Consider the following 15,291-nt stretch of genomic DNA (forward strand, 5'->3'; position numbering starts at 1 on the left):
GTGTGTTACAGGTTTGTAGATTAACCAAATTATAATTTATTTTCGTTGGATGGAACTAGGGTGTGCGGCTTTAACCAAGATAGTTAGTTTGGGTAATAAATTCAAATTTCAATGTATTTCCGATTGCCCTTACGTCTGTATGAAATAAAATTGGATTTTACTTCTCAGTAATTTCGTACGTAAGATAAAACAACTTTTACTGGGAAATAAAATGTCATTTGAGCAACAACAACTTTTAGAACGATCAGAAACAGTTTTAAAGTTTGTTTTGTTCAACGACACCACTAGAGCACATTGATTTATTAATCATCGGCTATTGGATATCAACCATTTGGTAATTTTTACATATAGTCTTACATTTTTGCATTAGTAGCAAGGAATCTTTTATATGCACTATCATCATCATCATCATCATCCCACAGACAGGATAGCACATACCACGGCCTTTGATATACCAGTCGTGGTGCACTGGCTGGAACGAGAAATAGCCCAATGAGCCCACAGACGGGGATCAACCGCGCATCAAGCGAGTGTTTTACCACTGGGCTAGTCCTGTCCTCTCAGAAAGAGAATGTATACACAGAAAATAGTACCGTACAAAAGGAAAAGTATTTAATGTGTATTACTACTCGTTTAAAAGGTTCTGATCGTCGATAACATCGTAATAATGACAGCAAACTCGGAACAGTCTCTTTAGAGTGACACCGGCCTCGGTGGCGTCGTGGTAGGTCATCGGTCTACAGGCTGGTAGGTACTGGGTTCGGATCCCAGTCGAGGCATGGGATTTTTAATCCAGATACCGACTCCAAACCCTGAGTGAGTGCTCCGCAAGGCTCAATGGGTAGGTGTAAACCACTTGCACCGACCAGTGATCCATAACTGGTTCAACAAAGGCCATGGTTTGTGCTATCCTGCCTGTGGGAAGCGCAAATAAAAGATCCCTTGCTGCTAATCGGAAAGAGTAGCCCATGTAGTGGCGACAGCGGGTTTCCTCTCAAAATATGTGTGGTCCTTAACCATAAGTCTGACGCCATATAACCGTAAATAAAATGTGTTGAGTGCGTTGTTAAATAAAACATTTCTTTAGAGTGACAGACGCTAGTTTTTAAACACTACAACATATTTTTCACTATTAGAGTCGGTGTTTTGTTAAAGCGACAGACCCTAGTTTTTAAACACTACAACATATTTTTCACTATTAGAGTCGGTGTTTTGTTAAAGCGACAGACCCTAGTTTTTAAACACTACAACATATTTTTCACTATTAGAGTCGGTGTTTTGTTAAAGCGACAGACCCTAGTTTTTAAACACTACAGCATATTTTTCACTATTAGAGTCGGTGTTTTGTTAAAGCGACAGACCCTAGTTTTTAAACACTACAGCATATTTTTCACTATTAGAGTCGGTGTTTTGTTAAAGCGACAGACCCTAGTTTTTAAACACTACAGCATATTTTTCACTATTAGAGTCGGTGTTTTGTTAAAGCGACAGACCCTAGTTTTTAAACACTACAACATATTGTTTCACTATTAGAGCCGTTTTTTATCACTAAAATCAAAAACTACTTATATTTTATTCTTTAGAGAATCCATTTCCGTAGAACCGAAGTGTTTCTGGTCATCCTGGTGTTTCTGATACCAAACAATGCATTTTTCATATTTTTAAAAAAGAATGTGCGTCTGAGAAGTAGTGGTTTATTGATTCGAGTTCTAGTCTATTTTTAAGGATATTTTCCGTTTTAACGTCCCAGACTCTTCTTTGAGTCTTGTAATTTTATCCAAATGAGTTACAGGTTTGTAAATTAACTAAATATAAGCCGAGATTCCTTTTGTCCGGTTGCGTTTGCGGCTCCGTTTACGACTCCGTTTGCGGTTGCGTTGACAATACGTTTTGAGTGAATCCATTTGACGGCAAAGTATTTTATACAGCCTTTTGTCAGAAAGTCATCATGGCGTCAACAATTACCGCACGGCGAAACGGATGAATCGCCCCACGGAGCGATTGAAATCAGCGCATGCGGTTTCCGATAACTAAACGCAAACGGACCGCACTAATGGAATCACTCTCACCTGGAACAAGCTGGCTTGATTAAATCGCACCGCACCGCAAACGGAGCCGCAAACGCAACCGGACAAAAGGTTTCTCAGTTTTAGTGTCCAATTTTTACGGGTTAAATCTAGGATCTGCGTCTTTAACACGCATAGAAAACGTACTGACAATTTGAATCACAGTTCAAGTTTTATCGCCGACTTCTTTTCACATCTACGCACTGGCGTAGCCAGAAATTTATATTACGGGTTTTATATGTATACTAAAAGGCTAAAGTTATTGCGACATGATTGTTTGGAGTACTAAATTTGTGAATGGAATTATGGATGTAAACCAGAGAAAATGTGCATGAAACAGCTCGAAGAAATGAAACCAAGCAGTTGTTGCAGCGATTGCATGCTTTGTGCAAGAAATATGGAATATTCGGGAGAAATCCTGTCTAGTGTTCACCATAAAAGGCCAGACATTCAGTCGCAAATCATGGCCATTCTGTGCAGCCTTCAGAAGTCCATAAGTAAAAAAAAACACTATTAGTGAACTGTTTGATGCAATTTCGTCATGCCACACCTCAGTGGAAATGACAGATGGCGAGTCATAGGGAAGCTTGAATCTGGGACCTCGCAGCGTGACGTCGCACGTCAATTCGACGTCAACAGAAACATCATACAACACTTATGGCAACGGTATCAACAAAACAACCAGGTCAGGGACCGTCCCCGTAGCGGCCGACCATCCGTGACAACCCCTCGCCAAGACACATGGATCCTAACCACGCATCTGCGAAACAGGCATTCCCAGGAACTTTCTCCAGCGTTTAGTGGCCTCAATGAGACAACGGCGCCAGGCCTGTATCAATGCTCAAGATGGACACTCTCGCTACTGACTGTGTGAACTTCGCTCTGGACCCCCCCCCCCCCCCCCCCCCCCTCTAGTGAGGTGGCTCATTTTCATATGGCAAGTGCGCCTTTTTCATGGACTATTGCTCGTTTCCATATCTTCGGATATTTCCCATATTATAACGTTTCATACACGGCAGTTAAAAGTTATCATTGTGTGTCACAATAACTTTTGCCTTTTAGTATATGTATGCATGTATGCATGTATGTATGCATGTATGCATGTATGTATGTGTGTGTGTATATATATATATATATATATATATATATATATATATCTGTGTGTGTGTATAGGTGTGTGTGTGTGTGTGTGTGTGTGTGTGTGTGTGTGTGTATTGATGTATGAATATCTATATATTGTATGTATGTATCTATGTATGTGTATCATGATTTTATAAAATTTTATAAAATTTTTTAAAGGTTTGATGGGGATTGGCATGACCCCCGGGCCCTACCCCCCTCCTCCGGCTACGCCACTGCATCTAAGGGCGGGTTCTAGCTCAGTCGGTAGAGCGGTCGCACACCACTGGTTACATAATTCGAAAGCCTAGTTATGTTCCCGTTATGTTATGGTTCTTTAATACAAAATTCATGGTTTCACCAGGTTTCTTCTCCAAACGACAGAGGTTGTTACATTCACTAAATTGCTTCCGTGATCATTGTACAGGGTGCATGTCTCAGGTTTCTTAAAGATGTAGTGCGTGCAGTCCGACAGAACTGCGCATGACTGCGCACACGTCACAGACGACTGAGCTCTGACGTCATTCACGTATGCAACCTCCAAATACGTTTCCGGAAAAGTGATTTTCGTGAAGGCTGACGTGAATACTGCTGCTTCTGTAAAACAAGAATAATGTTAAAGGGACACATGCCTGAGTTTGCTGCAATTTTTAAGATGTTATCGACTAACAGATACTTTTTAACGATTGTAATGACATACAACGTACTAGGTTAAATTTCCTTTTATTTCCTAAAATATAGTTTTTTCGTACGTACGAAATTATCTAAAGACAAAATCCAGTTTGGGCTTCTTACAAATATTAAGACGACCAGAAACACATTGAATATACAGACACTGATATTCTAAACAAGAAAATATATTTAATATGTAAGTTTAATCGTAGAAATATTTTATTAGTCTGAAACATCTTACAATGACGCAAACTCAGGAATGTCCCTTTAAGTGAACTGTTACATTGAGATGATATAATATATTTAACTAAATGTAGCCCATGAAGTGTCGACAGCGGGTTTCCTCTCTCCATATCTGTGTGGTCCTTAACCTTATGTCCAACGTCATATAACCGTAAATAAAAATGTGTTGAGTTCGTCGTTAAATAAAACCTTTCCTTCTTATCCCAGTGGTAAAGCGCTCGCTTGATGCGTAATCGATATGGGATCGATTCCCGTCAGTGTGTATATTGGGCTCGCGGACAGGGATCGATCCTAGACCGACCGCGCATCAGCCGAGCGCTTTACCACTGGCAAAGCGTGATTTGTATCTGTCCAAATATACGTCTAGCTCTCGAATAGCAGAGTACTCGATCTACATAACACCAGGCGCGAACCCCCCCCCCCCCCCCCCCCCACCCCCCACCCCACCCCCCACCCCCCATTCTCCAAGCACATTTTCCTTTTTATAATGTATTTTCCGAGGGAGCATGACCCGACACTCTCCCCCACTCTCTCCCCACCCCCTCCTCTTAGAAAAAACTTCGTTCGCCACGCTGCGTAATTTCCAGCACACGCGCCTAAAAATTACCAAAATACTTACGCTTGCACTGTGGCGGAACACCTATCTTCATCACGTCTCGAACCCACGTCCCGTTGAGCGTGCAATACATTGTTCCTGCTCCCCCCTCATTAATATACCCAGGCTGACACGTGTAGTTGAGTGTGGCGAAATATCTCCTGTCACTGGAGGGCGTGGCGTGCGGGTAGGACGGGGGTTCGACACACGTTACTTCTGAAACAAAATGATCTTTATTTTTTTATAACCGCGGTCACGTTTTGATTAGTCAGGTCAGGTCAGGTCATAGGGCTTTACGTGCACATTCAGAGCAAGCTGCTGTAACAGGTGGGGGTGGGGGGTTAGTGGGGTGGGGTGGTTGGGTAGTGATGCTATGGAATTTTGAAGGAGCCAAAAAATGCCAAGGAGAAAAGGTGCGCAATTTTGATTAAGGAAATTTGGCGCAATTTTTAGCGGTTGGTCAAAAAAGAAAGATCAAGAGCTAACATAGGTTTTAATTTTAATGAGTCGAGAGTAGCTCGTTAATTAGACCTAGTTGATGCTAGGGTGTCTCCCTAGGTTGCCCATAGGGCCCTTAGAAAGGGCCTGACCGCTTCTGTTCGTGGCATGACAACCCAGGGGAGACTCGTGCAATTAGTATTTTAGTTTTCTTTTTATACAGTGTGTGTGTGTGTGTGTGTGTGTGTGAGAGAGAGAGAGAGAGAGAGAGAGAGACAGAGAGACAGAGAGAGACAGAGAGAGAGAGATGGGCAGACGGACGGACGGACAAAGGTACGGATAGAGGGACAGACAGACAGAGGAACAGACAGTGACAGAGAAACAGAGGGACAGACAGACAAAGTGACAGAGAAACAGACTGACCGCACATCAAGCGAGCGCTTTACTACTGGGCTACGTCCCGTCCCAGAGAGGGGTGGGGGGGGGAGAGACAGACAGACAGACATAGATCGCGAGACAGACAGAGAAAGGGTCGGAGGTAGAGAGAAATGGGGGGGGGGGGGCACGTGTCATAACTCGCTTACCTCGACGTCTCTTGCACGTGACTGGGCAGACGTTGTCTCGAATGTCAATGTCAGTCTCGCATTTTCCCGACTGAACGTGTTTCCCACAGTCACACGTGGTCTCCCCCTCCTCCACTGAAAGACAAGATGCCAGACGGGATGAATACACCTACATTTATTAAAGATACAGAATCAACTGTGAGATGTCACCAAAATGAGGAATGTTGGAATTCATTTCAATACTTGGGTGTGTGGAGAGGGAGCGAAACAGACAGTCAGGTAGACAAATAGACAGAGAGAGAGAGAGAGAGAGAGAGAGAGAGAGAGAGAGAGAGAGAGAGAGAGAGAGAGAGAGAGAGAGAGAGAGAGAGAGAGAGAGAGAGAGAGAGAGAGAGAGAGAGAGAGAGAGAGAGAGAGAGAGAGAGAGAGACACACACACACAGAGAGAGAGAGAGAGAGAGAGAGAGAGAGAGAGAGAGGAGAGAGAGATTCAGAGAGAGAGAGGAGGACACACACACACAGAGAGAGAGAGAGAGAGAGAGAGAGAGAGAGAGACACACACAGACAGACAGACAGACAGACAGACAGTGGGAGAGAGAGACAGACAGACACACACACAGCCAGACACACAGGTGCACCCAACTTTTGACAGAGAAGTGAACACCACAAGTCCTGTGAATGGTGAGTGTGTTGGTTGTTAAAAAAAAAATGTATGCAATTTTATTTCATCTAGTACTACTGTGTCAAGTAGCCTTGTGCTTGAAACATATATGGGGTACCTGTAAAAAAAAAAGTACTAAACGTTTGTGCGGATCTAGGGTAGTCATAGACGCTACCCGTTATCTCAGAAACGAGCAGCTTGACCCCCATTTTTTTCGATTCACTTTAAGTGTGAGGGGTGGTAGTATTTATATCCGTGTCGTTTATGTCGATAGATACGCTACAGGGGGGAGTTTTAGCTATATATGTTACTATATGATTTGGTAATATACATCCTCCAGCACCTCACATCCATACCCCCCTCCTCTGACGGGATGCTTATTTATTTGATTTGCTTAGCGACACTACTAGAGCACATTAATTTATTAATCATCGGCAACTGGATTTCAATCATTTCTCAATTCCGACAGTCTTAGATAGGAAACCATTAATAGCAAGGAATCTTCTATCATATATGCACCATCCCACAGACAGGATAGCACATACCAATGGGCCGACCGACGGGGGTCGATTCTAGACCGACCGCGCATGAAGCGAGCGTTTTACCACTGGACGGAATGCGTTCAATTCACCGTTGCACTGACGGCGTGCGTTCCAACTCACCATTACACTGACGGGGTGCGTTCAACTCACCGGTATTACACTAACGGGGTGCGTTCAACTCACAGTTGTACTGACGGGGTGTGTTCAACTCACTGTTGTACTGACGGGGTGCGTTCAACTCAGGAGAGGAATAGAATAGAATAGATGTTTAACGACACCCCATGACGAAAAATACATCGGCTATTGGGTGTCAAACTATGGTAAATGCAAAACATTAAGAGGATGCGTTTAACTCACTGTTGCACTAACGGGGTGCGTTCAACTCACCGTTGTCGTGAAGAGGCGCGTTCAACTCACAGTTACACTGACGGGATGCGTTTAACTCATCGTTGTCGTGAAGGGGTGCGTTCAACTCACCGTTACACTGACGGGGTACGTTCAACTCACCGTTGTACTGCCGGGGTGCTTTCAACTCACAGTTACATTGACAGGGTGCGTTCAACTCGTCGTTGTCGTGAAGGTGTGCGTTCAACTCACCGTTACACTGACGGGGTGCGTCGAACTTATCGTTACACTGACAGGGTACGTTCAACTCACCGTTGTCATGACGAGATGCGTTCAAAATTCACCGTTGTACTGACGGGGTACGTTCAACTCACCGTTGTATTGACGGGGTGCGTTCAACTCACCGCTGCACTGACGGGGTGCCTTCAACTCACCATTGCACTGTGCGGGTACATGACAAGAAGCGGCGCAGCTCCGCCAGAAATAATCAGTGTATTCTGGGAAGTAGCAGAAGTCTCCGTTGCCTTCACAGTATTCGTCATCATCCTGGCACTTCACTGCAAACACAAGTGGGTTATTATAGGGACATTCCATGTCTAATCAATCACTTGATGCACCGTCTCACATTTTAAAGAGACATTCCTGTGTTTGCTGCATCGTAAGATGTTTCCGACTAATGAAATATTTCTACGATTAAACTTACATATTAAATATATTTTCTTGTTTAGAATATCAGTGTCTGTATATTCAATGTGTTTCTGGTCGTCTTAATATTTGTAAGAAGCCCAAACTGGATTTTGTCTTCAAATAATTTCGTACGTACGAAAACATCTTTTTTAGGAAATAAAATGAAATTTAACCTAGTACAAATATTAGAACGATCAGAAACACGTTTCATATACGTGTAATTACAATCGTTAAAAAGTCTCTGTTAGCTGATAACACCTTAAAAAGTGCAGAAAACTCAGGAATGTCCCTTTAATAAAAATTGGTATACTTATAGTATTCAACGAGAAAACCTCTGAACCAAAATTTTAGACTTCTAACTCAATTAATCGTCGAGATACAGAATTTTGACCTTGTTAAGGGTACCACCAATTTTCTTAAAAGGCTATAACCTTTTTTATTAATAGAGATAGAGAAACAATTCCAATGGTTCTTTAAAGGTTTTGAATAGACGAATAAATTTTATTAACACAAAAAAAAACCTACGAAAAAGCAACACCCAGAAAGTTACAGTTTGACCTTGACCCCCAAAGGTATATCGTCACTGATGTTATTCAAAACTTCACTGGATATATCTAGGATATTGTAGAAGATTGTCTGAAAATTTCAAGTTGGGTAACTCATAACATCCAGAGTTACAGTCCACTGCATGTGACAGTGGGTGCAAGATTTAACACTGTAGTTAGCCTGATGGACAATTTTTATTACTGCAATATATGCAGTTTCATGGGGGCAAATGCAGTAGAAAAAAAGGACTGATATTGGTTCCTGCACAACTTTTATAGTTTGGCAGAATATTATAAAAATCTGACATGTGTCGAAACAAACATCACTGCCACCTGCAGCGTGTCAGCAAATATATCAGACGTTCAAACCAGTAAGATGTACATTGCAGTACTCGTCAGTATCAAATCTGCTCAACTTAAAGGCATATTGTCACAGACCACTGACCTGTTACATCGCCTAACAAAGTATTGCTTACAAAATTATATATTTGATTTGTCCCTAAATGTACTTTATTCAACCATCTACGTAACCACCATACTCCACTTATTAATGATATTTTGTAAAAATAACTGAATTATGGCAAACACTAACATTGCTGAGAGGGTTGACATGGATTTTACTCCATCATGATGTAGTTAAAGTGATGCAATAGCTAGATTTGGTCTGTAAAAATTAATGTAATTTTTATTTATTATTCATTAAAAGAGAAATAAGATCCTTAAATCTGTGACAGTATGCCTTTAACACTGTTTAAAGAGGTTCTTTACAGGATCAACATTATGACACATAAATTGTTTCTGTATTAATTAGTGAAGAGTTAGTTTACAAACGAAAGAGAAGAATTTACATGGCGCAGTGGTTAAGCCATCGTACCGGCTCCAACCCAGAGAGAGTTCTTAAGGGCTTAATGGGTAGGTGTAAGGCCACTACACCCTCTTCTCTCTCACTAACCAATTAACAACTAAGCCACTGTCCTGGCCAGACAGCCCAGATAGCTGAGGTGTATGCCCAGGATAGCGTGCTTGAACTTTAATTGGATAAAAGCACGGAAATAAGTTGGAATGAAATGAATGCATACACGTAGTTAACGAAAACCAGTTCAAATGTTTTATTTTTCTTACGTTGACGTGTGGTATTATAAATAAATACAAAACATTTTGTAAGTCAGTACTGTATTCTTAAATATATGTTCATTTCTTTTTAAAATATTGGACTATTTGATTGAAGGAAAATTGTATATATGTTTTGTGTGAAACCGAGGTAGAGTTGGTTTACAATGGTTAAAGGGACATTCCTGAGTTTGCTGCAATTTTTAAGATGTTGTATGCCTAACAGAGACTTGTTAACGATTGTAATTATATATCAAATATATTTTTCTGCATAAAATATTAATGGCTGCATGTTAAACGTGTTTCTGATCGTTCTACTATTTGTACTAGGTTAAAATTCATTTATTTCCTAAAATATTTTTTGGGCTTCTTACAAATATTAAAACGACCAAAAACACATTGAATATACAGACACTGGTATGATAAACAAGAAAATATATTTAATATGTAAGTTTAATCGTAGAAATATTTTATTTTTCGGAAACATCTTACAATGCAGCAAACTTAGGAATGTCCCTTCAAAACATGTTAAAATCTATGAAGAATAAAATTATTGATTTTGGTTTCATGATGTTCTTTAACATATTAACTTAATCTATACTACTTCGCTATTAATTATCTTTTTAACGACACCACTAGAGCACATTGATTTATTAATCATCGGTTATTGGATGTCAAACATATGGTCATTTTTTTACAGTTATAGAGAGGAAACCCGCTACATTTTTCCATTAGTAGCCAGGCATCTATTATATGCACTATCCCACAGACAGGATAGCACATACCACGACATTTAATATACCACTCGTGGTGCACTGGCTGCAGCGAAAAATAGCACAATTGGCCCACTAACGAGGATCGATCCTAAACCGACTGCGCATCAAGCAAGCGCTTTACCACTGGGTTACGTCCCGCCCCACTCGCTGTTAATTAATTAAAAACCATTTATCGGTTACGCAAAAATAAATTCAGGTTACCCATTTCGTTTTTACGTAACCCATCATGATGATGTCATAAATCCAATGCGCGAACGAAAAATGGGTTGCGCAAACTATACTTACGCGAGCGACGCGCGAACGAAAAATGGGTTCCGCAAACTATACTTACGCGAGCGACGCGCGAACGAAAAATGGGTTACGCAAAGTATACTTACGCGAGCGACGCGCGAACTAAACCAACGCTCTCGCAGATTTCAGAGGCCTGACATTTACTACATAAAATTTGATGAGGGAACAAATGTATCAGCTAACGTGTGGATCGTTTCCTACGCGTAAAAACGCGACCTACAGGCCCTTGCAAAGGGATTCCCCTGACCTAGATACACGTCACACGTATGAGGCGCGTTACGCGGGATCTCACGTAGAGAAATCTTAAACTGTCTATTTCCCTGACCTAGATACACGTCACACGTATGAGGCGCGTTACGCGGGATCTCACGTAGAGAAATCTTAAACTGTCTATTCCCCTGACCTAGATACACGTCACACGTACGAGGCGCGTTACGCGGGATCTCACGTAGAGAAATCTTAAACTGTCTATTCCCCTGACCTAGATACACGTCACACGTATGAGGCGCGTTACGCGGGATCTCACGTAGAGAAATCTTAAACTGTCTATTCCCCTGACCTAGATACACGTCACACGTATGAGGCGCGTTACGCGGGATCTCACGTAGAGAAATCTTAAACTGTCTATTTCCCTGACCTAGATACACGTCACACGTATGAGACGCGTTACGCGGTATCTCACGTAGAGAAATCTTAAACTGTCTATTCCCCTGACCTAGATACACGTCACACGTATGAGGCGCGTTACGCGGGATCTCACGTAGAGAAATCTTAAACTGTCTATTCCCCTGACCTAGATACACGTCACACGTATGAGGCGCGTTACGCGGGATCTCACGTAGAGAAATCTTAAACTGTCTATTTCCCTGACATAGATACACGTCACACGTATGAGGCGCGTTACGCGGGATCTCACGTAGAGAAATCTTAAACTGTCTATTTCCCTGACCTAGATACACGTCACACGTATGAGGCGCGTTACGCGGGATCTCACGTAGAGAAATCTTAAACTGTCTATTTCCCTGACCTATTATCCTGTTCAATTATTTAGACCCAAAGTTTTTTGCAAATGTTACGTTTATGTCCTATTCGATATTTTTTTGTTTGTTGCATTTACATGAAAACAAACCCAAACCCCGACAGGTTTTATATACAAATCATCATATAAAATGCACTAAGTTGACTTAATTCCACTTTTTAAAAATCTCTGTGTCTTTTGAATGCACGTTATTTCTCCTATAAATAACTAAGGGCATTTGCATATCAAAAGCATCATTCTATAGTGCGTTTCAAACTAAGGTTCGGTTCTATCGTCCTATCCGCACAAATCGTAGTATGACCTACATTTAAGAAAATATCTGTAAACATGAAGCAGGCGCGGATTCAGGTGGGGAGTTCAAGTGACAAAACCTCAGTTTGAAAAAAAAATATGTATCAAATATTATAATTATATTGTGGAATACATAAGCGCGCGCGCTGAAGGGAGAGAGAGAGAGAGAGAGAGAGAGAGAGAGAGAGAGAGAGAGAGAGAGAGAGAGAGAGAGAGAGAGGTCATTTATGTAACGACGCACTCAACATATTTTAATCTATGGTTATATGGTTATAGGGAGAGAGAAGAATATGGTATGCATGCGATTGGTGGAGGTGTGACCCTTTGCACAACCCCAACCCCACTTAAGGCTTCTTTTGTATATCGAGCGGGACGTAGCTCAGAGGTAAAGCGTTCGCTCATAGTAGGTCGACTGATCGATCCCACATGGTGGACCCATTGGGTTGTGTCTAGTTCCAGCCTGTGCACCACAACTGATGTATAAAGGCTGTGGTATGTGCTATCCTGTCTATAGGATGGTGCATATAAAACGTCCCTTATTGCTTATCAAAATTGCTTATCGGAAACAGTGGCCCATGTGGCGGTAGCGAGTTTCTTTCTCACTGTCATAATGCTCCTTAACCGTTTTGTCTGACGCCACATAAACGTATATCAAACGTTGAGTGTGTCGTTAAATAAACATTTCTCTCGTATGTATGTGTAGTCTATATGCATTTCTAGTCGATTAGTTTATAGGTTGTTAGGTTGTTTGATAGTGAATGATATGGAAATAAATTAAAGTAATACTCCTGATGGGTATGGAGAAATAACTTAATCAGTCGACGAACTCATTTCTTCATCACTATCTTCGTTAAGGGGGACTATCACAGGGGGTATTTTATTTCTTATAAAACTATTTTGTTTTCTAAAATCTTCTTCGATCTTTATTACATGTTTAACTGCGTCAGAGAAGTGTGTAGGTGTGACAGAGTTCAATGCATGTGCAAGTTCTCTCCGCACCGTGGTCATTTTACCATCATTATGACGAGCTATGTGCCCTTTGACTTGACTCCAGATCAGTTCTATCGGATTGAGTTCAGAATGTCTTGGCGGCAGTCTTAGACACAAGTGCCCATGGCGTTCAGCAATACCATCAGTAACAAATTGCTTTGCACATTTGTTACTTTTCACAAGTTCATAAAGAACTGGCTTTGTCATGTTACTCTCAAAAGGTATATTTTTATTTCGTAGCCACGACTGAATCTCAGTTAATTCATCTCACCATGATAGTCTCCGTCTGTTTTTTTAGCCTCAAAGATCAATTCACAGCCATCTATCAATCCATATTTATCACAGCCAGCATGACAAATAATAAGTCTTTTTCCCTTCCCAGTCACCGAACAGAGTTTAGGAACTCGATCAGCAGCGTCTGATTTCGACAGGTGATTGGCGGTACTTGTGCCCGGGTGGATATCTGTCCAGTGGTGGGATGTTGTGTGGTTGACATTCACCCAGGTCTCATCTTGATACACTATTAAATACCCCTGTTCTCGTAAACTGGATATTTCATGGAGATAGGACAGTCTCCTGTCTGATATATTGGCGTCCTCAAAAATCACTTTTCCGGTTGTAGACATATGTTGGTATTTAAAATCGAGGTCATGGAGTGTTCTTCGTAAAGTTGATATGGATATGTTGATTCCACATTCTTCCCTTAAAGCCACGTTAATCTTACGTAATGTAGGTAATTCGCCCTCTCTATAAAATCTGTATACTCGTCGTCTAATAACATCTTTATCAAATAAATCGATGAGTTTTCGGTCGCGTTTTTTAACAGTGATTTCTGTGCTTGGATTCGTAGAGCTTAGATTTTTCATAGTTCTTTTTACTGTTGAAACCGAAACTTTAAGTGCAGCGGCAACTCGATCGACAATTCGATCAGAAGCATACCTAGGTCTACCGCGCTGATATTCATCTTCAAAATAATCGAAAACGTTCTTAATACACGATTTTACATCAACTGAAGTGTTTTTCGATTTACCCATATTTTTCCTCAAATAACAATAACAAGAATGTCGACTAATACACTTTCAATGAATTTATATACCCTACCTAACTTGTATTTTACGTGGTTTACACATTGCTACAATAGCACGTGCAGTCATAGATCGAAATAATGATGTTATTGACCAAGCAATGCTATCGTATTTTGAACATTCAGGGCTGTGTCTGCGGGATGAAAAAGTGGTTGAACCCATACGAGTCCGAACAATAGCCCTTTGGTTTTTCGCATTACAAATGTAACACCCAACCCCCAAACCCCAGGCCCTAGCACCGCCCTAAATACTATATATATATATATATATATATATATATATATATATATATATATACTCTTCAAAAGAAGAAACGCAAAACCACATTGTCGTAACATTTGGAGAATTGATTTAATTATTGAATGGTGAGTCCGATAATTACCAAATGTTGCAGGATTGTTCACAATTCACTCTAGTCCATTGTGAGTAAGTGATAGGACACACCACCAAGGTCAAGGTCATCTGGAGTCAATACCGGGTGTGGCCTCCGCGTGTGTTGACAACTGCCTGGCACCGCCTGCCCATTGAAGCAACCAGAGTACGGATGACGTCCCGGGGGATGGTGGCCCACTCGGCCTGCAAGGCTGCTGCCAGCTCGGGCAGGGTCTGGGGCTGTGGTTGTCGCTGTCGGAGGCGTCGGTCCAACTCGTCCCATAGATGCTCAATTGGGTTCAAATCCGGTGATATCGATGGCCAAGGAAGGACATTAATGTTGTTGTTCTGTAGGAAAGCCGTTGTGAGACGTGCTGTGTGAGGCCTGACGTTGTCATGTTGGAACACTGCGTTGGCGTTGGCCATAACTGGAACGATGTGTGGCCGGAGGATCTGGTCAATGTAGCCCTGTGCATTCAGGTTGCCCTGCACGTGGACCAGGTCAGTTCTGCCAGTGTGTGAGATGGCTGCCCACACCATGACACTACCCCCGCCGAATCTGTCCACTTCCTGCACGCAGTTTGCCGCATAACGTTCACCACGACGCCTATACACGCGACATCTTCCATCATGACGTCGGAGCAGAAATCGGGACTCGTCACTGAACCACACCTGTCTCCATCGCAGTTGAGGCCATTGTCGATGAATCTGGCACCACTGCAGTCGGAGTCGACGGTGTTGTGGTGTTAAGATGACACCTCGAACTGGACGTCTGGCACGAATTCCTACCTCACGTAGGCGGTTCCGTACGGTCTGGTCGGATATCCTGCGCAAACCTGGTATTGCTGCGGCTGTGGAGGT

The 15,291-nt window shown here is 41.9% G+C and overlaps 1 protein-coding gene across 1 annotated transcript; it reads right to left on the reverse strand.

The window, feature by feature from the left end:
* Positions 1–3,450: 3,450 nt before the first annotated feature.
* On the reverse strand, positions 3,451–7,565 carry LOC121387171. Its single transcript, XM_041518197.1, has 4 exons — positions 7,557–7,565; positions 5,718–5,865; positions 4,720–4,911; positions 3,451–3,782 (listed from the first exon to the last, which is right to left on the reverse strand). The coding sequence occupies exons 1-4, from the start codon at positions 7,563–7,565 to the stop codon at positions 3,535–3,537; spliced, it is 597 nt and encodes a 198-aa protein (XP_041374131.1). The 3' UTR covers positions 3,451–3,534.
* Between the last annotated feature and the right edge of the window lie 7,726 nt (positions 7,566–15,291).

Source organism: Gigantopelta aegis, chromosome 13 (assembly GCF_016097555.1).
Source record: "Gigantopelta aegis isolate Gae_Host chromosome 13, Gae_host_genome, whole genome shotgun sequence".
Classification (NCBI taxonomy): Eukaryota; Metazoa; Mollusca; class Gastropoda; order Neomphalida; family Peltospiridae; genus Gigantopelta; species Gigantopelta aegis.